The 27,023-nt window shown below is 33.2% G+C and overlaps 2 protein-coding genes across 5 annotated transcripts in view; one reads left to right on the top strand and one right to left on the bottom strand.

The window, feature by feature from the left end:
• LOC143225676 (transcription factor YY2-like) overlaps positions 1-8,510 on the bottom strand; it is a 29,182-nt gene extending 20,672 nt beyond the window's left edge. For all 3 annotated transcript variants that reach the window (XM_076455512.1, XM_076455513.1, XM_076455511.1), the window contains exon 1: positions 8,007-8,510. In XM_076455512.1, coding sequence (XP_076311627.1) covers positions 8,007-8,469 — 463 coding nt within the window. In that variant the 5' untranslated portion in view covers positions 8,470-8,510. The remainder of the gene's footprint in view (positions 1-8,006) is intronic.
• A 194-nt stretch (positions 8,511-8,704) lies between these two features.
• The window catches only part of ifc (delta4-sphingolipid-FADS-like protein ifc), a 46,155-nt gene continuing 27,836 nt past the window's right edge, over positions 8,705-27,023 (top strand). Inside the window, exon 1 of one of the 2 annotated variants that reach the window (XM_076455522.1) lies at positions 8,705-8,948. In XM_076455522.1, the coding sequence (XP_076311637.1) occupies positions 8,867-8,948 (82 nt within the window). In that variant the 5' untranslated portion in view covers positions 8,705-8,866. Of the gene's footprint in view, positions 8,949-13,557; positions 13,742-27,023 lie in introns of those variants that run through there. The other variant, XM_076455523.1, reaches the window with a different exon arrangement.

The raw sequence follows: 27,023 nt of genomic DNA, 5'->3' as shown, positions 1-27,023 counted from the left end.
GTTCTGTACTCTAACTCAAAAGTTCTTATGTAATTACTAATACAGTTTTTTCCTGTTGATGTTGTGATCATCTTTCAATATCAATGATGCTAAGCTTGTGGTTTGTCACTTATTTTTATTATTTAATAAAATTATAATAATATAGTTTATAAAAGTAATATACTGTTACAAAATCACTAATGTAATCTTGATGTATTGCAATATAAATAATATTGATGAAAAATTACATTTCATCAACTATTTTTTTTTTATGTTTGTGTACAACTGATGATAATCAACCCATATAGTTGTTCATTATCTTGGTATGATTATCATTGATAGAAAAAAGTAACCAAACCACGACTAGGTAGCTTGACAGAAATGTTGTGGGTAATTTACATTATACATATATAGACACACACTAGTAAGATTAGCCTGGCTTCTCCAGATTATTAGGCTGATAGTGAGTGTACTCTGAACCCATTTTAACAAAAAATATTCTATATACTTTTGTTACTGAGTAACATAGCACAAAAGGCATTGTTGGAATGCAATGTTACCAAAACACACTCTTTTCTATATATTATTGTTGTACAAGAAACCACTTCTTTTCTATATGGTTTCTTGCTAGCTTGCCTCATTAAAATGATATGATCAGGTTATTACATTGATATATTCTAGTCGACTATGATAATGTGTGTATTCTGAACTAATTCCAGCATAAAAGTATAACCTATAATGTAGGTTATACACAAGTTATATTTGAAGGTGCACACCTTCAGTATCCACTAAGTATGGGTGCACAATTTCCAGTTTCTAGGTTCTTTACTCTTTAGTAGCTATGGCAATCATATATATATATATACAGACATGCACGTACATTTGTCTGTCTCCAATTTCTATTTGTAACCACTACCTTTCATATGGTCTTCTCGCTATTTTTCCCCATTATAGAAGTATGTATGCACATATGTACACACATGTGGATAAGTGATAGTCAAGTGCACACTTTCAGGGTCCATTTAGAAATTTGAAATTTTGCACACTAAATTCTTTATCATGTTATGAGAGTCACACACACAAAGACAATTTTATATATATATCTATAAATAAAATAAACCTTAAAAATATTTTATAAATTCCACCACAATTACCAGTCATAACATTAGTCATAATGGAAACTGTCTACAGTGACAGCACCCAAAAGCACTGGGGATATCCCATCCATCAAACAAAACCCAAAACTCAGATGAAAAACTAATCAGCAAAAATGGAAAAAATCAAATAAGGGTGTGAATATGAATGCTCACATCCACAATGTCCCAATTCCTACTGCCTCTCATTATCTCAAGCCAGCTGTGAGAAGACAGTTACCCTTAAAAGTTTTAATGTCAAAAGCAGAAATAAAATAAAACCACCCAAAAATATTTCTACTAAAAATTTTCCTTGCCAACTTACACCTTTAAAAGTTCCAATACTTCTTGAAGTACAAAAACCACCCTAAACATTCTACTATGGTTATGCTCAACCTTCCAATTATTCTACTAGATGGTAAAACAAAACTATGCAAATGTTGGAAGTTGACGTTTCATAAAAAAGCAAGCAGAAATGTTGTACGTAGTAGGTCACCACAGATGTAAAAATTTGGAAAAAAATTTCTTAAGCATAATCTTTAGTATCTTTATTATGAATTTTGAACAAAATATCAAAAATGAAAAGACTCATTTATTTCATGTTCAAATGTTTTTTTACACTATAAAAATTATAAACATTCTCCAATGCACAGTGCTACTCTACATTCATTACACCAGGTAGCCACCATCTTTTGCTTCTTTTCTTTTCTTGTGATATGTAAACATACATGACATTGTCTTTGTCCACTTTTTTCTAGCTCCTGAGAATGGAATGATTTCTAAAATGTGCTGAGAAAATGCTTCTTTTCCAACAAAACAATCACAAACAGTAGGTTATGTCTTCCTGGGAAAGGTCTTGTCACCCTTCCATACCTTTCCAATAACTGGTAAGTCACATTGTAACTAAACTGCCTCAATTATAATTTCTTGTCTGTTTTTACCAGATACATGTTGTAAGAATTCAAAACTGAGATATCAATTATGTTAAAAAAAAGTGCTTCTGGTGCTGCTTTACACATTTACAAAGGCAGTCAGTTTGTCCAATTCACATGTCACTTTTATCAACTAGCCTCATGTTGACTGTATAATCTAAAACTATATTGGTTTGATTATTGGTTGTTTAGTTCTGTATTAATCCTTTCCACTGTATGTCATTTCACCTTTATGTACTGTACTATGCAAAGTAACAGGGCATTAATCTTTCCACTGAAGTGCTAAAACATTCCCTTGCTTCTTGGTCTCAACATCTCCCTTCTTCAGATGCACAAATTTAGGCATGTTCTTCTGATTAGTTCTAACTATTCCATAAAAATCAGTCTTATTTTCAAAGAGAAAGTTGCATAATTCCAGACTTGTATACTAATTATCAGTATATATGGCCTTTCTCAAGTTAGTGTTTCATCAATTGCTTGACAACTCATTGCAATAATCTTAATTATGGATCTCTTGAAAAGATATATATTATTGTAATTTAAAACTGTATGCTATTTATTTGCCCAACTTACTAAACAATCCAAATACTTTTATAAAACAGCAACATACTCCTCACAGCCAGAAATGCAAAAAACCTGACATCCACTCATGAAAGCAATCCAGTCTGACTGAACACCATTTATAACTCTTCCTTCTGCAATTCAGTTGTTTTTTAACCAATAAGCCAGCTTATCTGCCACACCTACAAAGATGTTTTAATTGGCACCTTATCAAATGCTTTCTAACAATCCAGATACACCAAATTTACTCTCATCTCCATAAGCAGTAATATTTTCAAAATAAAATAACTAAGAAACAGAAGTAAAAGACTGGAAAGCAGTAGAGGATAAAATTCATAATACAAGAAGCTGAACAGAATGAATGCAAACAGTCAAAGCTCTGAGCAACTGCTATTGATCAGCTGTTGCAAACTGAGAAACCTATTTGGAAAAAAATACTGCCAAAAACAGAAGGGTTCCAGGAAAAGGCCCTTTGGAGATTATCAGAAATAGTGGGAGAGAATTTTTTTTGTAAAATAACTCTATGAGCTAAGTATTCAAAAGAAAAAGCAAGTCACGTGGTTACCAAGACAAATTCAAGCAACCACTTGCTTCAAAGAAAAAAAAAAACATGAGAATAAAATGAAGAGAAAAGTCTTAAAATAAGCACAATTGTAGAGTGATGGTAAAATGACTGTGTACATTACATACACTAGCAATTTCATGAACACTTCCTGTGGATGTAATGCAAGAAACCTTTACAACAGTTGTTAGAGAGGTGACTTTAGGTATTGTGGTTTCCAAAACCCCCTTCAATCTTTGATTTTGGTCAATTATCATAGCATATGTAGCTTATATAGTCTTTACAGTGTCTTCATGTGCCAATGTAAATGTTTCTTCACATACTAGGTTAGTCAATGCAATCTGCCTTGTATTTACAAAGTAACCATCAGTTTCCACACAACTTTTATTACATTATGTTTTTTTCCCAATATCTGTCAAGTTTTCAATAAATATTAATAATGTTTTACACAGATGCACGACAAAAAAGAATTTTTAATTAATAATTTCATTAGAGTTGTCCAAACATATATAGCTTTCATAGGTTTGAATGCAATGTGATCTTTCATGTTACTATTGAAACTACTTTTTTCATCTGAAAATTTTCAAATTTAATTTTTATAATCTCTGAATCTTCCTAAATATCAAATGTTTTTTCAGTGAAACTTTATATTTTATCTGTTATTTCGTTTTCTACCCTAGCTCTAAAAAATTCAGTCAACTGGCCTTGTAACAACTATTTATCCTAGACAGCTTAAATCTCATAACAATCTACACTCATAACATACTGTTTTTCAACATGTAATAGGAAGCAAAGCATTTTCTTTTCTAGGCTTTATCTAACTAATAATCACACCACACATGTTGTACATCATTCAGTGATTGAATGTTTAACTTACGTTACCATACTGAATGATGTAACACAAGATGTTCTCAATAATGTGGGTTATTAATTTTTATTCTCACTTAATCTAATCTTACTTATCCTAATACTTTTCTAATTTTTTACATTTCAGTTACTTAAATAACCATAAACAAAGAATATACTTGACTCTGACCTTTTGTTTCTTTGCTGTTGCTTGTCAGTGAAATGTTTTTTTTTTTAAATAATGATATTAGTAGCAAAACAATTTATACACAATGGATCTAAGAACACTGGATAATAACATGCATAAAGCAAACAATGTCCAATAACTATTATAATTTAACTGTATTTCTAACTAAAACAAGTGAGGCTTAAATTAATTACCTTTGTTGCTCAATCTGAACACCACTAGACAAATTTTCAAATTTGAAACATATTAAAACTTGATTTAACTAAGCTTTGATGCAATGTTTGTTTGTATACACGCATAATAAAGTAGTTTCATTAAATCTTAAATGTAGCTCTGTAAAAGTCTGTGCACATACTGTGACCTACATGCAGTAAGAGTAATTTCAATTATGCAAGCCTCATGTTAGAAAAAAAAAGAGTTCAGCAATTAGCCAATTCCACTAACTGCCCAGCTCTATAATCAATTTAATCAAATGTTTAATAACATTGCTAGAAATTTGTAAAGTATAGCTATGTATGGTACATTAATGTAAAGATGACAAAAATAACCAACTTGAATGTCACAGTTAACACATTTACATGCTTAAAGCCTATGTGTTCTAATATTACGTTCAGAGGTGTAAAGCTGTAAGATAACTTTTCATGATATATTCTGTAACTGTGAATCACTTTAAATTTTTGAAGCAGCTACCTTACAGCATACATATTAGGTAAGCTTTATCCCCCCCCATTTGTTTTTACTTGCAACAGTTTTGTATGCTTCAACCAGATTTCTCCCAGTGTTGTAAATTCATTCTCAAGCAATATTGCTACTAATGATGACAGCATGAAGTGAAAAAGTCTTGCAATTCCATTTAATTTTTGAAAACTATTCTTCAGTTGATGCAAACAGATGCTGACAGTTGGGTAAAACACAATGACTTCAAAAAGAAACTCTGGATGGGTTATCTTTAAACAAAATTCATCAAAACTATGCTTTCTTGATGACGAGAAAACCCACTTCAAATAAAAATATATCTCAGAACAGCTGGTATGGATATTAACACTTTTATTGATAAGCAGAGAATGACGTTTTGACCTTCCTAGGCCATCTTCAAGTTAACATAGGTCCTAGGTCAAAATGTCATTATCTGCTTATCAATAAGAGTTAATACCCATACCAGCCATTCTGAGATACAAAACTATGCTTTATCTTTGACACTAATTTTTCCAAAAATTTGGAGATGGTAAACATAAAACAATTTGCATCCTCTCAATTCAATTCAAAAATAGGTTAAAATGATTATGAGCAGACATGAACACATGTTAATCTGAGCAAAGTTTCATTGAATATTGAGACAGACCAATCAGAAGACATGTTCAGTGTCAAATCAACTGAATTTCAATACAGGCTGAAGCCAAAAGTTAAAAGTACAAACAGAGAAATGGTACTTTTAATGAATGCAAGACTGCCATGAGATATCATGGATGACAATAATAATAAGAAAAGAATGCTCATATTCCTATGTTTTGTCAAAAAGTATATATATATAGACACACAGCTTATCAACAATTTTTAAACTATTGCAACTTTAATAATTGGTTATATCAATAACATAAAATCATATTCAAATCTGGAGACAGTGAAAGTATGTGGCACTAAAATTTTTCTTGCATCTGCAATAAAACTCATGTAGGCACCAGCCATGTTAATCACTCTACTTTGGTCTCACAACTTTTGACATGTTAAAGGCCTCTCTATTGTGTTCAAAAATGCCTACTTAGAAGATAACTTGAATTCTTTTTGAATAACAAACCATAAGATTTAGAGGATAACAGAAGAACATCTAAAATATAAATTCAAAGGTAAAAGAACTTGAACATTCTGTAAATAAAAATCCTCATTTTTATACATACATTTGCTGTTACATATTTTTTAAAGTAAATAAGTTGCATAAAATCAGAAACTTCTTAACCTAAGAAAAGCTTTATAAATTCACAGACAAATCTTATTAAAAAAATGCAATTTTGGGTGTATAAAAGACCTTTAATGTTCCTAAACTTTGACAAATTTCATGATGTACATTAAAATTTCAGGACAATGGAAAATAGCATCAGTAGCTTTACAAATATGGAACCAGTGAATCTGGCCAAATCCATGAACAGATGTTCAACTGCAAATGGCACTACTACTTAACATGATCTTTTTCACATGTAACTCTTTATTGCAAATATATACAGGTTTTATGTTTATTAACTATGAACAATGACAATTTCAATTTCTGTTGTGAGCAGCAAAATAATTACCACTCCACCAGTGGTTTTCTTAGCAGATATTCTAATAAAATCCACAACTTTTCTTCAACTAATTTTGAAAATATTATACAGCAGAGCATAATACTCGTAAACAATTGTAGTCCTTGCTATATACAAACAGTTAATTGTAATTTCTTTTACCTTTTGTTTTCCTCTACTCTTTATGACTTGGTATTGAAAAAAAAAATCAAGGTCTCAAATAATACATATAAATGTCACAACTTTTCATTCATGTAAAAACAATGCAAATGTCCTTTCTCACATTATGGTTAGAGAGTTTTATAAATTAAAGATTATGTGACATATATTGATAAAATATATAATGTTAATATTATAAAAAACTTTCTGAACACGTGCAAAAAAAACAAACCTATTTTGTTCTTCTACCATCTGAGTAGCCTTAGCCTACGAAGTTAAACGTATTAGTGTAAAAATTCTCTTCAACTGTCCACGAATGTTAAAATTTTTTTTGGACATTTACGAAAAATATCCTTGAATCTTACAACAACAACAAAAAAAAAACTATTAGGTTACTTTGGCAAAAATTTGTATCCGTGAGTATACGGTTACAAGCTTTCAAATTTACAGCAAGTGGCCTTACAACACAACTACTATTTGTAACTCTAGTGTGAAACATACGAGTCTCGTTTTCCAACGCGCTGACGCCAAAAAAAAACAAAAAAAACGCAAGCGTATAACTTGTCTTCTAATCTTCAAAATTTTACATCGAAAGAAAATCGAAAATGTACTTATTCACTCCCAAAGAAATTAATTATTGAAAACTCAAATATTTAATCGTATTAAGTTTAATTCTATAATTTAAAAAACAATTATACATAATTAAATCAGCTAATAAAAATGGACAACCATACAATCCGTCTTTACAAATATGGCTGCCGTCCACCATAACACAACAGCCATTTTGAAAGGGAAGATATGAACATCATGGCGGCGCCCATGGATACTTCATGGCCGGTTGCTTCGATATAACCGTAGAAATTGAAACAAACAAACTCTTGTATTTTATTTTTCAGTCGTGTTAGTACGTTTCATAACGTTAAGATTAAAACTAAGCCCAGTGGGGATTTCCATAACTTAGACTAACGTAAAAAACACAGTAATACTACCAAACAACAACACGATTGCCTATAACTGCTATCTGTAATGTATTCCAAACTAAATATAGTTTGTAAATGTTTACAGTGTATATCCTGGTAGTTCCATACAATACAAGTCTATAGCATGATGTTAGTCTAACTAGCTGTAATACTAATATAGTTACTGATGTTGATAACAAATTTTGCATTATCATACATTCACTTAAGTCTCATGAACTTTGAGTAACGCTAAGATACAGTTGCCTAAAGCTGGAAATAAATGACACTATGTTATAAGACTCAGTTGCTTAAAATATAATATCAGCAATATCCCACGTTTTTTAATAGATTAAAATTTATATTTAATAACTTGTGATCATGCAGAAAACACTAGTGTTCCGTGGTCTCAACTTACCGTCATCTGTACCTGAAGCCCACATAGTAACTGAAAATTCTCCTTCAAGTGTTTTAATCTGAACCTGTTTTTGTTCCCATTTTCTTGTACTTCTATCCGTTTCAAACATGAGTTCATTTCCTTTTCCACGGCCTCCAAGCTTTTTCCCCTTTTTTCCACGTTTGCCAGAAGTGCTTGGGCTTTCAATTAACACATCAGAAGCTGGAACAGGGATTTGATCGTACCCTGCTAAAGTATCGGCATCGGTATCTACACCACCAACAATTTCTTCTTGAGTTTGTAAAATTATTTCTTCCCTTCCTGGCTCAGGTAAAGGTTGAAGTGCGATCATAGGCTGACCTTCCACGGTTTCTACGGTCGTTTCAACAGTTTCTACGGGTATTTCTACTGGGATTGCTTCAATTTCAACTTCTTGAATTTCTGGTTGTATTTCAACCTCGGTAACAACATCAGACGACGCCATGTTGGGTACATTGATGGCGGCTCACGAAGGGCTGTGAAAACCGAATCACGTGATACCTAATATTATGCATGACGTAACGAGAAATGACAGAAATTCAATAATATTATACTATAAATTATAATTGAAATGAAATACAAAAAATAAGTTATATAAGAAAACAAATAGGTAAAATTAAACACGTTATAAATTATTTGTAGTTTGAATGCACCAAATTACAAACATGTTGATAACGAGAGTATCGCAACCTTGATAACTTAAGTAACAGTAGCTGCGATGTTGGAGCGAAGACGGACGTAGAGATCAGAAAAGTTATAGTGTAGTCGGTATATTTGCCGAACCGTAAAAATTATATAATTGAAGGGAGTTTGTTTTGTTTTTTTTGACAAGAGTATTTACCATGGGTGCTCACGTGTCACGTACGGATTTTGAGTGGGTATATACTGACGAACCTCACGCAACTAGAAGAAAAGAAATTTTGAGTAGGTTATGCAAAGTTTTATTAGTTAAAAAGTTTTTCTTTTGTGAGAGTAAACTAAAACTGACGTTTGTGTTTTAAGATCAACGTTAGTGGTTAAACAAATAAAAGTTCAGCCTTATACTTAAACTTTTATTTAAGATAGGACTCCATACAAATGTGCAAAACTAATTTTTCAAGAGCGTGCAGCAAAGTGACAGAATTTATAAGTTTAGTCATTTATTTGTAATATTGTTAAGACTTCCTGTCCCTTATTTTTGAAAGAGATGAGAGGGGGAGGCTAGTTAAAGCTATCTTTTGTTTTAATTTTTAATTAAATTTTAATTCATGTTTCTAGCTAGTCACTTCCTTTGTTGTTTAGTCTAGTATCTCTTTTTAAAGTCTTAAAGCTTGTTACATCGTCCAATGTCTAACTTTGGAGGACTAAATTCTGTCTGTTTTCCTCCTAATTACTCTTGTGAATGCGAAAATAATCTGTCTTAAGACGAAATTCAGATCTTAACCTATACCCATACAAATTATCTTAGCAGCTCTTTGTTGGATAAGGAGACTAAAACTGTACGTTACTCCAGATTTGGACTTTACTGATTTTTTGTAGAGCCAGTTGATATGTTTCTTATTCAGTATGCCAATAAATAACCTCCAAATTTATAACTTACTGTTAACAACAGAGCATTTATACTTGTTTTGAACTTGATGTGACTGAAGATCTTTTGCCAGATACCTCTGAAGTTAAAAGACTGATCCAAAACGTTATTTACTATCTTGATGTCATCATTAGAGCTAGAAATAGTGAAGGTTTTAATAGTAATTACAAGCTTTACTAATTACAGTCATGCTTGATAGATCTAGTTTTGTGTGGAATAGCATGAGGACCAATTTCATTCTCTAGCTACTTAAGATATGAACAGCTATATTGTTGACTAAGGCACAACACTGCTCAAGCTGGTAATTGTATGTGGATTCCATCTATTCTTTATTTGCTATTGCTAGGATACAAATTGTTTTGGGGCTTTCTGGGTAGTCTTGGTATTTCAAAGTGGTCTATATTCTTTTATTTTCAAATGGTATAAAGTACAAGGGATATCTTAATTGTAATATCCTAATATGAACTCATTGTTAATGAATTTATGAATACTTTGTGTTTGAGCTATTATATACTCTTCAGAAGTAAAATGTTTGTAGTCTTGTTTTATGTACAAAGTTTCAAAGAATTAGAAAATGTAATTGTAACATGTGCTATTTATTGTGACATTATGTTGGCTGTAGAACTGGGCAGTTAGTGTATCTTTGATATTTGGGCTTCTAATTGTTTATATTGAACTAACAGCTGTCCTATACAACACATGGATAGTTGAATTAACTGATGATAGTAATAAGCATAACCAGTTTTATTTTATTTTTTAAAGTTGCACTTGTTTGTTTAAAGCAGTAGATAATTGTTTAACTACTGAACTGTGATTGTCACAATAGTTTATAATTTGTAAATCAAAATTGTCTTCACTAATGTAACCAACCCTCTTTTGTTATAGGCCAAAAATACACCAACTTATTGAGCTGTACTAGATCAGCTTTGGGGTGAATGATTTGGCAATTTCACAACATTGGAAAAATGGCCTATAGAAACTTTTTTAGTTTAATAAATGTGTAAGAAGTTTCTAAAATGTCTGAGGTCTTGATTTGACCTGATGATTAATGGCCTGAATTAAAGGAAATGAGTCTAAAGTATATTTCAATTTGACATAGTACTTGTGTTGTTCAAATTTTTCTTATGTCTGTAGTTGAAGTCAAACTTTCCAACTCAATTCATTTACTACTTCTCAAAACTGCAAGCTAAACTTTGAACAATAAATTGTGATGTGTGTGTGAGATTAAGAGACTTACAATGTACAAAGTAAAACGTTTTTCTTGCATCAAATATTTGTTGTCAACAACAACAAAAAAACAAAAAACTTGCTTTTGGTAAAGCCTACAGTGGCCTTTCGAGCTGGAACACAAACTTTGAAAATGAGGACTTCAGAACAGACAATGTACTTGTGGAAGAAAATTATTTAAATCATGTCCATAGTAAGAATGTATTGAAAACTATGTTGTTCAATTTTTTTTCCTTTTGTATGGAGAATAAGATAGTTTATCTTGTAAGTAAGCTGCAGGATAGATAAGGAATGTTGTATTAATATATAATAACTTGCAATTATTTCGAGGCTAGTTCATAACACTGAATTGTACTTTCATGGAAAAAGCCTTTCTTTGAAAATCTAAGGCACCGAGTAAAGATGCTGAATAATTTCATATGAAATGCTCCTTGCTTTACAAAAGAAAACTTGTTCTGCAGTTGTTTTCTAAGCCTAGACCAGCAGTTGAAGAATAATTCAACATGTGCTATACATGGTAGTTAAACTTGCCCTTTTGTTTTTTATGCATTTCTATTAATGGGTAATTAAAGACTAAGTTGTTACAGTCAACTGTGTACACATTAAGAGTATACATTTTACATGCATTGTCCAGTTCATTTAGAAGTATTAGCATTCTGAACATCTCCAAATAGGGAAGCCTCTTTACACTGAGTTATAGTAACATTATTTATTCTGTAGATGCATATCTCATGTTCAAGTCAACAGTTTTCTGTGCTGCCACAAATAATTATCCCAAAGAACTGACAAACCTGATTGCCCTCAGTTGGTCTCCTACATATAGTAAAGTTTTCTGCAGTGATTTTTGGGCAATCTTAATATTGCGCGGGATGGGGGGGATGTGAAGAATCTTAACACAACTTTCTTACTTAATTGGACACTTAACATATTTTGTTTTTCACCTTCAGAAGCTTTCCACTAAAACCCAATCCTTAAATAAGAAAACTTGTTAGAATGATTCTGAAGAAGCTGTTAAAGTATGTTATAATATATCTAAGACATCTTCCCCCTCTGACAATTGTAGATAAAGTATTATTCATTAACTTGCTTTGTGACGTAATCGTTTCTCTTGTTTAACCATGAGCGTTTTAGGGTCGAGCAGCCAAATAACTGAAAATTGAAGAATTTAGGGTGCCCTCACTATCTCGCTTGTAAGTAACAAAACTAGTATGAACATTTAACTAATCCATTATTTGTTACTTGGAATGGAAGCAGTACACAGTTTTCTTAGAAATAAGTCTCTTAAATATTAAAATGTTCTGAAATAAAAGTTTTTGGCTGTTAAAGTAAATGCTTTTGACCAATAAAGAACGCTCTGTATATAATCAATAAGCCACTCACTGTCTACATTTCTCCTCTGTCTTAGTTAAAATATAATTACAAACGTGGATAGAAGTGAGCATAATTCGCCTGCGTTGAGTCGCATCATGAATATTCGTTTATATCCAGTTCACTCAGACTTGTTCTTGAAACTGCGCAGGTATTAAAGGATAGACACGAAGGGTTATGATGTCGCATCTGTGTCTATCCTGATTTCAGCAGGTTAACTTTTGTTGCATTGTAGTATAAATAACTTCAGATAGTGAAGTTAAACCATAGTAAATCAAAACAGTAAAGACAACTGTAATATTGTATAAGCTAACGTAATTATAAGAATAGTGTTATAAAAAGGACTGCCGACGTTATGTTAAAGAGTTAAGCCATAACGTGCAACAGCCATAAATTATTTCATTTGTTCAAAATGTAACTTATCTTAAACGGCCAGTAATTCTTAGTTTTCAGGATAGAAACACTTCTACAAAACGCGAAATCAACGTTTGCCTGGTGTTAAAAATCACGTAGGCCATGTAGAAGTAGGATGTGCCAGATATCACGGAACGTAGAACCGGTGCAACGTAATACATGAAGCATTGTCAGTTATGTCCATTTTTTTAATCCAGATTAATCCAGCGGTTGAGTGGTACGTAGGATGAAGCTCTGCAACGCTATAATGGCGTCTTTTTTAAACTGTTTTGAGCTCTAAATATACTTTTTTTTTTTTTAAGAGCGAAACGTACGACTTGATACACGTCAAAATGTATTTAAGGCTATCGTCGTCAAAGTGTCTCGTTCTGTAATGTTGCGACTGCAGATTTTACCTGCTTGATCATAATTAAAATATAACGAAATCATAAACATTTTTGTATCTAGCTGGGACAGCGGTAAGTTTTCTGATTTATCTCAAAATTAGAGGTTCGATTTTTCTTGGTGAACACAGATAGCTTGATGTGGCTTTGCTATAAGAAAACACTTTCTCAGCTCGATAAATATCGAATGTGAACATAGCAAATAATTATTTCAAATAAACTAATAATTGCATTGTTGGTGAAACGCCCCCCCCCACACACACACACTTTTGTTTTCGCCCTATAGTACTATGGATTTCTGATTACGCGGGTCTTAAACAACAGTTTATTTTAACTGTTTTTTAACCTCTTCCAACAATTCAGAAGAAAAACGTTGTCCAACCAGCATTTTGTGTCAACTTTTTATATAGGCACGGAAAGTTAATGCATACAAATGAACACTGACTCGCCTATCAACGCACAGTTCTTTTTTGGTAACATGAGGGTGGCATTTAGACTGAACGTCGACGCCTTGAGAGGCAGTTTATATGTCAGGTCTGGTGACATCAGTGTGTGACTAATGGCATGTTGGCGCAGGCACGCCCAAGCATCAGTTAATGATTTAGTTTGCTTGCCTCATTGTTATGCTATATCTGAACCCACAACAAAGTGATGAGATGTCCTGATGCTATAGAAGTCAATATTGATCAGAAATAGTTTGCGATCTATTGTGGAAATATCGACGCATAGTAGAAGACTGGAGATAGTTAGGCTAAACTGTATGTTGATCTAATATGTTAGTTAGATGTTTACGAGACTTCGTGTATTTAGAACTTTTACCCGTAAAAGAGAAGCAAGAAATGTGTGTGTGTGTGTGTAATATAATTTTCTGAATACGTATTTAGTTTTTTTGTTTCACTTGCTCAGTTGGTAGGTTTTTTGTTTATTTTTCCTGCGGTAGGTGCTGATGTGTCATGATTGGAAGTGTGGATATAAAGGTTTCGCTGCGTTACGTGTGGTAAGCGGTGCTACAATGAGGATACGTTTTAAGTGTTCATGACTAAATTTTGTTGCAAATAAACATTGAATGATAAATGGTAGATTATGTAGTATACTTAATTCCTTATTTGGACATTAGAAAGCAGTCTTGTAGGTTCTAGTATTCTGAACAAATCCAGTTGACTCTTTAATCTGTGATTTGAGGGGGGGGGGGGCTCTACATTCGCCCAGAGGGTGGAGAACTTCCCCCAGGACACTAGAGAAGACAGTGTAGTTAACACTTTTCTTAAACACTTAAGATATTCTTCCCAAACTGCTCTTCATATTTTCTGCAAATTCAGTTACCTTTGCACAAAGGTAAGCATCCTTTATTGAGTTTTTTAACTGTTCTGCCTTTACCCAAGACACTGACGTATCTGAACTCTGGCACTTGAAGTCTATTAGCTCGCACTGTGTACTGATACGATAATAATCGCTGTGGGAGAAAGAAAGGCCTGGAACGAGAACTTTTAATTGGTAATTATTTGTTGACTTTGCAACAAAAGTGTTTAAGAAAAAAAGACTGTCTGTATACGTGTGCAAAAAGTGATTTGTTAACCCTAATCATTAATGTTCTTGCACAAGATAAAGTATCATGTGCGAAGGTTTTCACCACACTATTCTATTACTCTTTAAATCACTAGGCCACTTAAAATAAAACTAATTTTTCTATATATTTCTTTATTTTATTTGCAGTTCTTATAGATAAATAACAAAAAAAAACACTAAGGAATCGTAAACGAATAGAACTTCATATTGACAATATTAAGATACTGAAGTTCGTTGTTTCTACAGTGAGAACGCTTAGGACTCGTAAAGTTCATTTTGTGTAAACTACTGGCGGATTTGTATACAGCAAAGTTTCTTTGCTTCCAAGTATTACTGAATTTAGGTTTTCTGCAATTGACATGTTCCTTATTTCACTTGTACCATGCGTTTACACTGTATTTTGTTTATAAACAAACAATTTATCCTTATGATCTTAATTTTTAGTAATAAATCACAGGCACAACATCAGCGACTTGTTTCCTGCTCTGTTATTACTTATTCGATGATATGTAATACCTTGTCTAAAATCACTAGATGAATCTACGCTTTAGTGGCAAGAATATGGACACCTTGAGTTTATAGCATTTTGGATTATAGTTCTGGCGATCCCACTCACAACACGCAATGTAAATCCAGTGTGAATTAAAATGACTGTTTAAAGAATCTTAAAATAGAAATTCACATCAAACTGCAATTAAGTTTGAACAATATGTCACAATGTTACAACACTACATAATTCAAGACAATTTGATATTTAAATTAAGTGTATCGTACTTCAAGTATTATTCCATCTACTGTTATTAAATAATCACTGAAACTATTTTCAAGCAACAATTATGCCTACATTCACCGTACGACGTCACAAATAACGCGTTAAATTTTATTGCTTGGAAGACTCAACATTTTCGTCAAGCATTCAGTGTCTATCGGCTATATTTACGCACTCGCAGTTCTCACTTACTATTCGGAACACGTCATGGAAGATACACATTTCTTTTTTATTATCATTATAAATGGTGATGCAGTAGACTGCTCACTTCATGAGAGTTAGTGGTTCATCACCATACGTACTGGTCACGAATTGGAACCAGCGTTGACTTCCCAGTCTTCAATGATGTAAATCACAAAATGATGAATTCCTTTAAATACCAATTTTTGCTTGAACTCGACGAAAATTCTTCTTAAAGCTATACATTGCATCTTAACTGTTCGCTAGAGGGTGCTTTTAAAATCGATTTAATAATCGGCAATATTTGTCTAATACATATTTAAGTACGAGTAATTAGTATTGAGTGATCTCCTGAGTTTAACACTGAACTGTGAGCAACTTTTGCAACAGAAGTAAAATTGACTTGTCCAGTAACTCGCACGGCAAGCAAGATAATTTTTTGAGTTGGGTTTAATCGTCTTTGATTTTGGAACTTATGTTAACATTTGTTTGTGCACTTGGGCTAGGGGTCGGCAAGCTGCCTCTCGCGAGCTCCAAGCAGTCTGTGTGGTTCTTGGGCTACGACTTGGCGATGTAAATCCGAAGACTAGCAGTTGTCTCAAGTGGGGACATTTTTATGTTAGAACGAGGGGGCATATTGCTGATCTCAGTTATTTGATCTTAAAGTAATCGCTCTTATTATCTGAAGGTTGCTGGCTCCTGACTTAGGCCTACAACTCCAAGTCAAAATAACCTGAGCAAGCATAAAGGAAAAATGTACTTCAATAATTATACTTACGTAAATTCGTATTATTTACGGCAAATAATCCAAAAAACACCAGTTAAACAACTTTCACGTGTGGTATTAAAGTGATTATAAGTTTAGTGAAAATGAAAGGCAACTTTGACTTAAACTTCAATTTTAAGATTTGAGCAGCTCAGGGTATAAGAAATGAAACTAGTCCATCTGCTTCAGTTAAAGTTCGTTACATAAACTAGTTATCGAGTCTTGTAAAAGAGTCTTGCACTGTGTTAATTGATACTGGTTGTACAATTTGAGCTGATTTTGTATTGAAAGATTTCTTTCAAGAATCATGATGAAAGGTAAACTTAATACGAAAAGCAAGTTCAGAAATCTGTTGGAAAGTTGGCAGATGCATTTAAATATAACTAAGATGTTATCGGACCAAACATTTCTGTATGTACTGAAGGATTAATGGATTAGAGTAACTCAATCTGAACAATAAGTACATTAGAACCATGAACACAGTCAGTTAATCGTAATGTCAAAATACCATCTGTATCCTTCATCTTCAGTAGTAGTACGTCTTTGAGGCAAGATGTACAAAGTGTGATATTTAATACCTAACTTAGAGCTATGGAAGTTATATAGATAAAATTCCACAGATGCATGAAGTTCTCATGGAATATATAGATAAATTCACTCATAAACCTCCATGAAAGAAACTGAACAAATGTCAAATTAATACTAGAGATGCAGCTCCAATACGTCAGTTAACCACATGATTTTTAAATGGAAAAATGTGCTGAGACTTTGAAAGAGAAAGCCATAAAGGAATAAGTAGTAGTAATAGAACTATAAAGAAGGATGTATCCCTAATGTTCTGCAAGGATTATTGAAAGCTAAATGGCTACTTTGGGTGGTCTGTCTGATCAAAATGGTTTTCAGCACGAGTTTAAGAAGATGGATATTGACAAGTGCAAATTGCTGAAGTAAGTAGAGAAGACAGCTTACTGCAGAAAATGAATTGGGTGAACTTAGGTTATGGTTTGGGTTATTTAATGCCCCTCTTATGTTTTAATGGCTAATGAAGTGTGCTTTCTCTAAAATACCATAGAAAATCATGATTTATCTTGGATGATAATTGCACGTGACAAGCCACTGATAGTCTTGTACTGGTCTGAAAAAAGTTCTAGATTTATTGAGGGAAAAATGACCTTAAATTTAATCTGAAATAAGTGACCTATTCACTCAAGATGCCTTTCCTAGGATATAGCAAAGTAATTGTGTACAGCCCCTCGTGTACTCGCTCTTCAGTATTGGCCAATACTAAACCTTTCAGATAAGTGGATTTCTTAAACTATGTGTAAAAACACCTCGTTTGGGTTGAGAAAATATTTTACGTAGAGGAGCGAACAATGTTTGAACCTTCTTTCGTCATCGTCAGGTTCACAGAGAAAGAAAGAGGTAACTGACCGGAAGCTGACCACATGTTTGAAAGGGGTTGTGTAACTGAGTGTCGGAATGTAGAGGGCGGTGTTAGATGTTATATTTCAACTTCCGTTGTTCGTTCCTTTACGTAAAATATTTTCTCAACCCAAACGAGTTGTCTTTACATATCTCTCTACATGTGGGTTTTCTCGACATCACTGGATATCTTACTGTTATTTTGTAAAATCATTTCTTAACAGAGCTTCTTTACAAAAAATTTGCTTAACGTAATTTTCTTGCGCATAGTTGATTGCAACTATGCTAAAGATATAACTACTTTCGTGTTAGCATTCATTACTCTTAAATCCATTCACATTTGTTATGGATTTTGGTCATATTGCATTGGGGAAATGGCTCCTTATCTTCAGATGGCATTTTTGATAGCTATAACCATAAAATTTTGAACCAAATGGATATGTAGCTGAATGTCAGAATGATAACTAATATCAGTGAAGTTCTTGATTCCACAATCAACAGTATGTAAAGCAACACGCTGTCTGTTTGGGAGAGAACAAAGTTCAAAAAGTCCTGTGCTTTGCTTCAGAAGATAGTCACTAAGTAATCTTGTACAAAATACAAAGACTAAGGAATACATTTTGTATTGAATTACTTTTTTTTTACTTGGGGATAACTTAACTAGTAACCAGGTGATTTTATGATTTGCTCGATAAGACTGGCCTCTGTTATGCGACTTTCTACAAGAAAGAAGTAACTTGAGTGTTCGAAAGGGCCGTGCTATACTGAAAAGAATCTGTATAATTCTAAGTCTGCGATTGTACACTGTGTAATATCGGAGAATTAGGTGGGAAGTCGGTCCACTGAGGAAACAACTTTTTATCGATACCCTCTTAAGGCCTGGGAAGAACTTCCATATGAACAGAACACATGAGCATACCATCACTCATGCCTGTCGTAGTGAGATAGTGCAGAAAAAAAAAAACACGTTCCTTTTTATACCGTTTGGATGCATATTACTACAACAATTTTTCATAGTCTACTGTTATATGATAAAATGGTGAAGGTATTACCCTACTGATTCATCGACATCATGTTTTACATCGGTCTACCCGCTACGTTAACGCATAAACGAGCTCATCGGTAAAGCTTGTCAAACCAGAAAATCGCCCTCAGTGCACTATGGGTGAAATCTCGAAATGATTGGATTTTAGTTTTTCAATTTTCTGGTGGTTAAAAACTAACATTTGTTCTTTTATTAATTGGACTGTCATGCATATCGTCCACTCATGAAATTAAACCCGTATCTTTTTATAAATTGAATAAATTTAACATCCATTTTCTAAATAATACTAGACTTATTGCGCGAAATTTGTATAATCCCATAATTTTCTTTGGTCGCTTGTTAACAGAGAGCAACTAACTTTTAATCACTGATTCATCAGATGCAGACCATACCCGTCTTAGTGAGACATGGTGCAGAAAACAATAAAATCAACGTACCGGTTTACACCTTCTTGGAGTCTTTCTTACTACAACAAATTTTCCTAGAGTTTTAAGTTTTTGTTGCTTAACATCGTTGACAAATGTTTGAAGTACTATATAGCACTAGGTTAGTAACATTTGTGTAATGATTTCGCGTGAAAACATTGTTAACCATAACGTGTAAGCCCTATCCAGTGCCAATAAAGTGTTTTGGGTGACACTAGCTTCAGTAAGTAAACTTAATTATATTTTGATATTTCGCGCAGTTGGAATTCAGATGTGTCCTTATAATCTTTATAATGATTACAGCTTGTAAGATGCATCCTGATGGATACTTGAACTGAAATGTGCCGTTTGTTGGAACAGTACGATTTTCGAGAAGGTCAAATTTTAATATACAAAGTATTTAACACTACCGTTTCTTCGATTTCAGTGTTGGTTTTACTCTCTCTGTGTGTGTTTTCAGTAATGGTATCAAGTTTTTTAATCAATACTTTATTGGTCTTAGCACTTCAAATGCATCTTTTCTTCACACTAATAACGGTTTTTATGGTTAGGGCTAACACCTTTCCAGGTGAAGTTTGTATGAATCGCAAGTAACTTGGAATGTAAAATTACTGCAGACGCACTCACTCCACCGCTTCACATACCCGAAGTTTTATGCGTGAATCAAGTTCTCTCTCTCTCTCTCCCCCATTTCAGTAGTTACTGACACTTGTTTCAATCAACTACATACGTTACTGCATCTCAAACTATGATGAACTCATTGTGTCTGAGATGAAGTGAAAACTTCATCTAACAAGTAAGTATTAATAGTTACCGAAATTCCATAGGTGATCTGGAATTTCGTTGTAAGAATCCAAACCTCGGAATAATAGCGTCTGTGTATTCTGTAAATAAGATGCTAACCTCCTTGTAAAACATTTGCTGTAGCTTTTGTGCCCTCTGCTGAAAATCCGTATTCTATCACTATCTCGTACACCATTTGAGCTACACTTTCTTGCAGGTAGTGTTAGACGGATAAGGCCCGGCAAGGTCATTTGGTTAAGGCACCAGTCTCGTAATCTGAGGGTCGCGGGTTCGAATCCCCATCACACCAAACATGCTTGCCTTTTCAGCAGTGGGGGCGTTATAATGACATTGGTGAAAGAGTTGCAGGTGGGTCGTGATGACTTGTTGCCTTCCCTCTAGTCTTAACACTAAACTAGGGGCGAGTAGCGCAGATAGCCCTCGAGTAGTTTTGCGTGAAATTCAGAAACGAACAATAGATAGATAAATACAAATCTACGAAAAAATAGTGTTAGACAAGTTCGCGTAGATGTAACGACAATAAAACACGTAGAGTAAATAAAGTATAATAATAGTGTGTGTTAAAATATTCAACAATGTCCAGATTATTATTCGGTTATGAGTGCTCAATGTATGACACGGTTTTACAAGTTCAAACAAAAATATTATCTGTAATTGAGAAGAAAAAAGTAGCTAAAAGGTGTTTATAACACTTTGTGAAATGAACCGAAGCAAAAATGTGAAGTTAAAATGAAGACAAACTTTGCTAAAGATTCAGAAATACCTGCATGTTCACAGCGTGATAAACATGGTTTTGAAAGGTCTTTGCATGTGTATTTTAGAAAAAGCCCATAGAAACAGTAATTAGTGTAACGCTTTCTTTGTTTCCGGGAGCTACACGACAGTTAAGTGTTACGTGAAATACGTCGTAAATAAGTAATCGTAGTGATGTTGAAATATAAACCAGCGTCACATGATAGTAACATTGTACCATATGTACAGCATTTGTTGCGTTGAAGTTAAATACAGAATCGGTTAAGATAGTTCCGAATTGAAAATTAATATGCAATACTCCTTTACAGATATGAAATTTGTGTTTGATAGAGAAATTTATGAGAAGTTTAGGGCAGACAATCTAAAGTGTATTATTTATATAATTATTACTTAGTGTTTATACTTAAATAACCAAATGTTGAGCTTACAATTTTATTAGTGACTTGGATAAATTAGTAAAATTGATAGTCTAGTACTTTAGTGAACAGGGATACATTCTAACACGTTCACGCACGAAATGAGATTTGTTAGCACATCGGTCATAACTACCCACATTAGCGCAGACGTATTGTTATATAAACTTGTTTACATTCTTGTCGTACTGCTTCACAGAATACTCGGTGAACGTTAGAAGAAGAGATATTAATGGTTCGAAACCGCAGCTCATTATTGGTACGTTGACATGTTACAAATGCAAATAGCTTAAGTTTAAAAAGTGGAACTTTCTTATCCACTACTGATTACGTATTCTTATTTGGATTGGCAACTAGTTAGCGTGTTGAAAATGAAATAGATTCCGAAATGAGAAAAAATGTAATCTGAATGCTATTGCAAGCTGAAAGTAGATATGTTTTGAGGTTTACTAATCGGTAACTAAAACCAAAAACAGCTTCGCTGTAAAAAAACAAACAAAACGCGGTCACTAAAAGAAGTGATATTAAAATGCAGTCGGGGCATTCGGTATTATTGTATAAATAGCAAAATTGTCAGCTAAAAAGTAGAATGTCAAATCAATTAGTTTGACCATATTTGTCGGTTTTAATAACAGTAGCACAATGTGCAGTGTGAATCTCGAGCTATTTTCAGTAATATATACTATTTGGTGAAGAGCAGTTTACTTTTCGTTCTCCCTTAGAGCATTTAGTGTCGTATTGTTTAGATATCTCTGCTTCCTTCTATTGTATAATTCTTCTGAGCATGGGGTCTGTGTTGGAAAGTTGTTACAATGTACTTCAACATCATTATCCTAATCTATAGCAATTTGTAAAAGTGGAAAATAGAACAAAAGCCCCCCACTTGTTTTATTTCTTTTATTCTTCTCTTGTTTAAATATACTGGGTAATTACTCTTGTCTACCTGAGTGACTGTTGTGTGAACTACACTGTACGGTGGCAATATACTGTTTTTGTGAGCTTTGTAATGCTCTTAATTGGTTATGCTCTCAGGATGACATGAAAAATAAACCACTATGGAGATCATCAGAAACAGAGGTTCCAAACTGCTTGCAGAAAGTTACTTGTACACTGAAGAGTTCTAACATTACACAAATGTTCTTGGAGGAATGAACTATCTTGGAAAGGTTGTGCTCCTACAGATCTCAAGGTGAAGCAACAACTTTCTGCAACTGACCACAGCCACAACCTACATCCTAACAAGATGAAGGCAGCTAAGATGAAGATCACTGCAATTAAATTAATAATACGAAAGTTTTGTAGTTTTTATTTATTATCTGTGCTAGGGGACTTTCCACCAAGGAGGCTAAGTCCTGTAGTCATTTGACCTCCTCCTAACCCTGATGCCAATATTGATAAATTAATGTTATGATAAAATTGACTGACTTTTTCATATTGCAGAAAGCTAAATAACCACAAACCTGTCAATTATATCCTGCCAAAAAAAAAGACTTTGTACATGAACTGTTTTAAGCTTTCTCTACATTTCTGTGCTTTCAAATATTCAACATCACGTAGTATTAGTTGGTGCTTTTAAACAATGACATAAGTATCTAAAACTTGTCTTAAATTAACATTTCATGGATTAATATTACTAAAATATTAATTGTTGTTGCAGTTGTACAAAGATAAATTTTAATGTTTAGTGAGAAACCTATTGAACTGAATTAGAAATTGCAATAATGGTAACTTTTTACATCATAAAAGCATTATCATTCATAAAAGAACTCTTGGCACTTTGGTTATGCACATGTATTGAGTGTAATTTTAATACACGGATATGGTCTTTAAGTACATCAGGATGACTGGTTATGAAAACTCATCAAATTCTTCATCCCTCTTCTCATTTTTAGAACTCATCTTTTAAGATGTATTCAGAGTTCAAAAGAATTTTTATTGGCTTTACCAAACTACTTATTTTTGTTATAAATTGTATGAGGTTCTATGTTTTTGGCCATTTTGACTGCACAAGCCCAGTAGGTTCCTCAAGCAAGTTTAATTAGCCTGAGAATAAAAAAAATGGTGTTTTCAAAGTATTGTCTGGTTCAGATGGAGATGTCTAATTGTACACCATAATCACTGTTTGGTAGTGCTATATGAATGCATCACCTTTCTAAACAACTTACAAAAGTTGCAAGTTAATACTTAAGTTTTAAGTTCCTTTTTTGTTTTTAGATCAGTAGTTTCAAGTTGTGTGGACTGTGAAAAATGTTTCTACAACATCCACACTGTGTAGTACTGCTTTACAAACTTTCAAAATGTAATATAATGTGTATTAACTAGCCTTCCAGTGGCACAGCAGTATGTATGCAGACTTTGAAGGCTACAAATTGACTTTTGATGCTGCTCAGAGCACAGCTTTTTGTGTGGCTTTGTTCTTAACAACATATGAAACTTTTATCTGACAAATTCAAAAACGGATATAAACGGTATGGTTAACTTAACCTTATTTGGTTATGAATTCGCGTTTAGTTTGTGTGAATCAGTGATATTCAAAATAACTTGGTACTAATAAGCAATCGGTTACAGCACTTGCGTTTTGTGCTGTTAAGTATTAATACTTGCACTGTTTATATTGTATTTTCTAACTTACGACAGACGTACAAGTTTCTAGCGATACTTGTCTTAATACAGCAGATCATAATAAAAATCACTTTAGAGTTTAGACCAAAACAATATTATCAGGTATTACTTTTTAAAAATACCAAATATCAACGTATCTTTCCAATACAGCCATTATTTTGTCATAGTTAATATTAAAACTATATAAATTTATAAGAAAAACTGACAGCGAACTTATTGCAAATTATTCGACTATCTGAATATCCTCATACTATTACTTGATAGTTTAGGGAACAAAATATTACTTATTTAAGCCTAACAAACTATAATAAAATTAAGTAATGCACGATCCATTTCTGTGTAGAAATCAATGATTTGGATTATATTTCACTCCACAGTTTGTCTTGTCATCTACAAAATAACATTTAGCGGCTTCTAATTCGCTGCGATAGATTACGAGAGTTTCAATGCAACCAGTAATATAAACTACTCTTGCATAACGGAGAACATGTTAGAGTCCACTGGACGATAGATTTTACGTTATGATAATATTCGGTGGTGATTTATTTTAAATTCAGTGAATATATATTAAATCTACTCATTTTTATTGGAAAGACGTAATTACTTTATAAACATCACCAGAAAATTTCTATAAAATCACAATTGATTAACAACAATGTTTTACCAACAAGCTATAGGAAGATACTTTTACCCCTTCCTCCCCCCATTCAGGTGTTAATATAGCGACCGGTAAGAGAAAGAACATAATTACCTACAAGGCTGCTAGCAACAGAACACGCACTCCTATGCCGCTACAGTGCAAATGCTACGTATATCGTATACAGTGCGTTGATGCACGACTCAACGCAGTATTGTGATTTAAAGGTTCTATGTGTGTTCTTTATGACCGCTATTTTATTATGCTATGTAGAATTTTAACAAGTGCTCTTTCATTTGTGATTTTATTCATCAATATTCTTGGTGACTGCAAGCAGTTGACCAAAATGGAAACAATCGCCAATCTTAAACATTTGTAGCCATAGTTGGGAATGAGTCTGACGGTAGAATGGGGACTATTCATATCAGGGTGATGCCTTGGAACTTTCACCGGTTATTTTGTAATAGTTTTGTTTGAAAGTGTTATCCAAATGTGATGGAAGTCACTAATAACGCTTTTAGTATCAACGTGGGCTGTTGTTTTTGGTCTCCAGTGTAGCGTCTGTGTATAAATGAACCTGTAGTAAGCAACCACTGATGCACTTCACTGTCTGAAGTGAACGATGACGTTAGTCTGGAAACTGTTCTGCATAGTGGCAACGGTCCAAATGGTTCAAGTGTAGGGACCTTTATCAAAATACTCAAATTGTGCACTAGTTGAGTTGAGTTGAAAGCAGTTGCAATTATAAAAGTTAACTTGTTTCAAATGATCAATAAGAGCACTAGTATGATCAAGCAAAATTTACTTTACCTCAAAAGGTTCGTTTAACATGTACAATGGGTTCATTTCAATTTATGATAAAAAAAAACAAAACACTCCATATTTAAGGGAGTATATTTATACTTGCAAGTATTCTATTTTGTGGAGCTAATTCGATGGTGTCATTTAAAATGTTTAACTTTTTTTTTTTACTTGTTATTGGTACTTTGCGTAATGAATGAATGCTAAGTTTAGAAGTTCATAATCGTGAAAGTGTCAAAGGATAGGCTTACAACGCGTAATTCTTCACCACCCAACAAATCTGAAACACCCTGTGTTCACTGTCTCGACAGAACCTGTTTTGTATGCATCATACGGATTATATAGCGCCAATCGATAACTGCTATCTGCAAGGAATATACGTGGAGCAATTAAGTGTTTTTATTGTCATGGATCCATGTATTAGTTTCAACGTATTGATGCTGGGTTAAAAGAAGTTTTGATATAATGTACTTAAGTTCGGAAAACTATTTGAACGCTATTACAAAACACTTGTTAGATCCAATTAAATTGTTGATTAATAACTGTTGCGGTGATTGATTATTGAGTTAGCGAGTTGTTTAGTCGATTCGCCTGTTCACATTTTATGACTGAGTTTGTGCTTCGAAGAAGTACTCGAGATACGGGAAATGCCTGTATGTACGAGAAAATCTGTATATAGAACTTGTTTAGTATTGTCTATTATGAACTCGGATTAAACAGGCGGCTGTATACCAATCAATAGATAACCGGTGTTTTTATCGTACCTCGCCAAGACAATAGTATCTTTTGTACAAAATGTTCCGCCGACTCTTTTTTTCTGCGCTTTCTTGTAATATTTTAAGATTAATTCTAGTAATTTAGGCGTTTTTTAGGCCACGTAAGAGATGTGTTTGCACTTTACTACACTGTAAGACTTTTTTATTATTACATATTAGAACTTTTTAATTCGTTTTTTTAATGGTTGTATATGGTGAAACCTTTGTTCATAAACGAACGTGTCATCTCGATTCTTGTCTCACCTGATAATGCCAAGTACACTTAACGAAACGTTGTGAATAATAAACGAATATTTTACATTTGTGGTTGTTTCATTAATTTTGCCTACTTAATTAAATTCATTGAAAAGACCGAGAACATACACATCCGCAGAATATAATCGCAGAAATATTCAATATCGTATTTGCGTAACTTTCGTAAATGCATAAATTACATTTCCGGTGTACACTTTGTAAGAAGAATAGATGACTCGAACCGTGATTTCAAAATTTTCATATATCAGCAGGTTTGTAATCCGCCGAAATTGTAATGACCATATTATTAAATGTCGCTAATATCTGTGTGTACAAACTTTAACTTAACGCTGGATGTAACTTACGTTAATTATGAAGGCTTGTAATTCGCTAATTACAAGTAACTTTCCATATTTTTCTACCGAATTATCCAATAGAACCCGTACGTCAACAATGGAGTGAAATCAGTACATATCAATAAAGCGACATTCTTAGCATCGTCAGTTATGCAATTGCCACCCTTTTTAACTTTCAACTGAGATACGAAAGTTATCTACGATTCAATATGGAAGGTCGAATCATCACGATAGTCGGTAGTAGGTTGGAAAGGAGAAAAACACTTACGTCAGTTACTGACATTAATATTATACTGCAGCACTATGTGGCTCTGAATGGTTCCTGAATACCTCAGATTGAGCATTTTATTTTTCAATAAGTCTTTCCACTGGCTCTTGAGGGGCCAGATAGACGTTTATTTCTCACAAAATTGTAAATAAACACTTCTCGTAACTTGTATTATTTCAGTGTATTTATAGCTAATTGTAACT

This window comes from Tachypleus tridentatus, chromosome 9 (assembly GCF_004210375.1).
Source record: "Tachypleus tridentatus isolate NWPU-2018 chromosome 9, ASM421037v1, whole genome shotgun sequence".
In the NCBI taxonomy this organism is placed as follows: Eukaryota; Metazoa; Arthropoda; class Merostomata; order Xiphosura; family Limulidae; genus Tachypleus; species Tachypleus tridentatus.
Note: the sequence above shows the minus strand (reverse complement) of the source record. Positions and strands in the feature narration are given on the sequence as shown.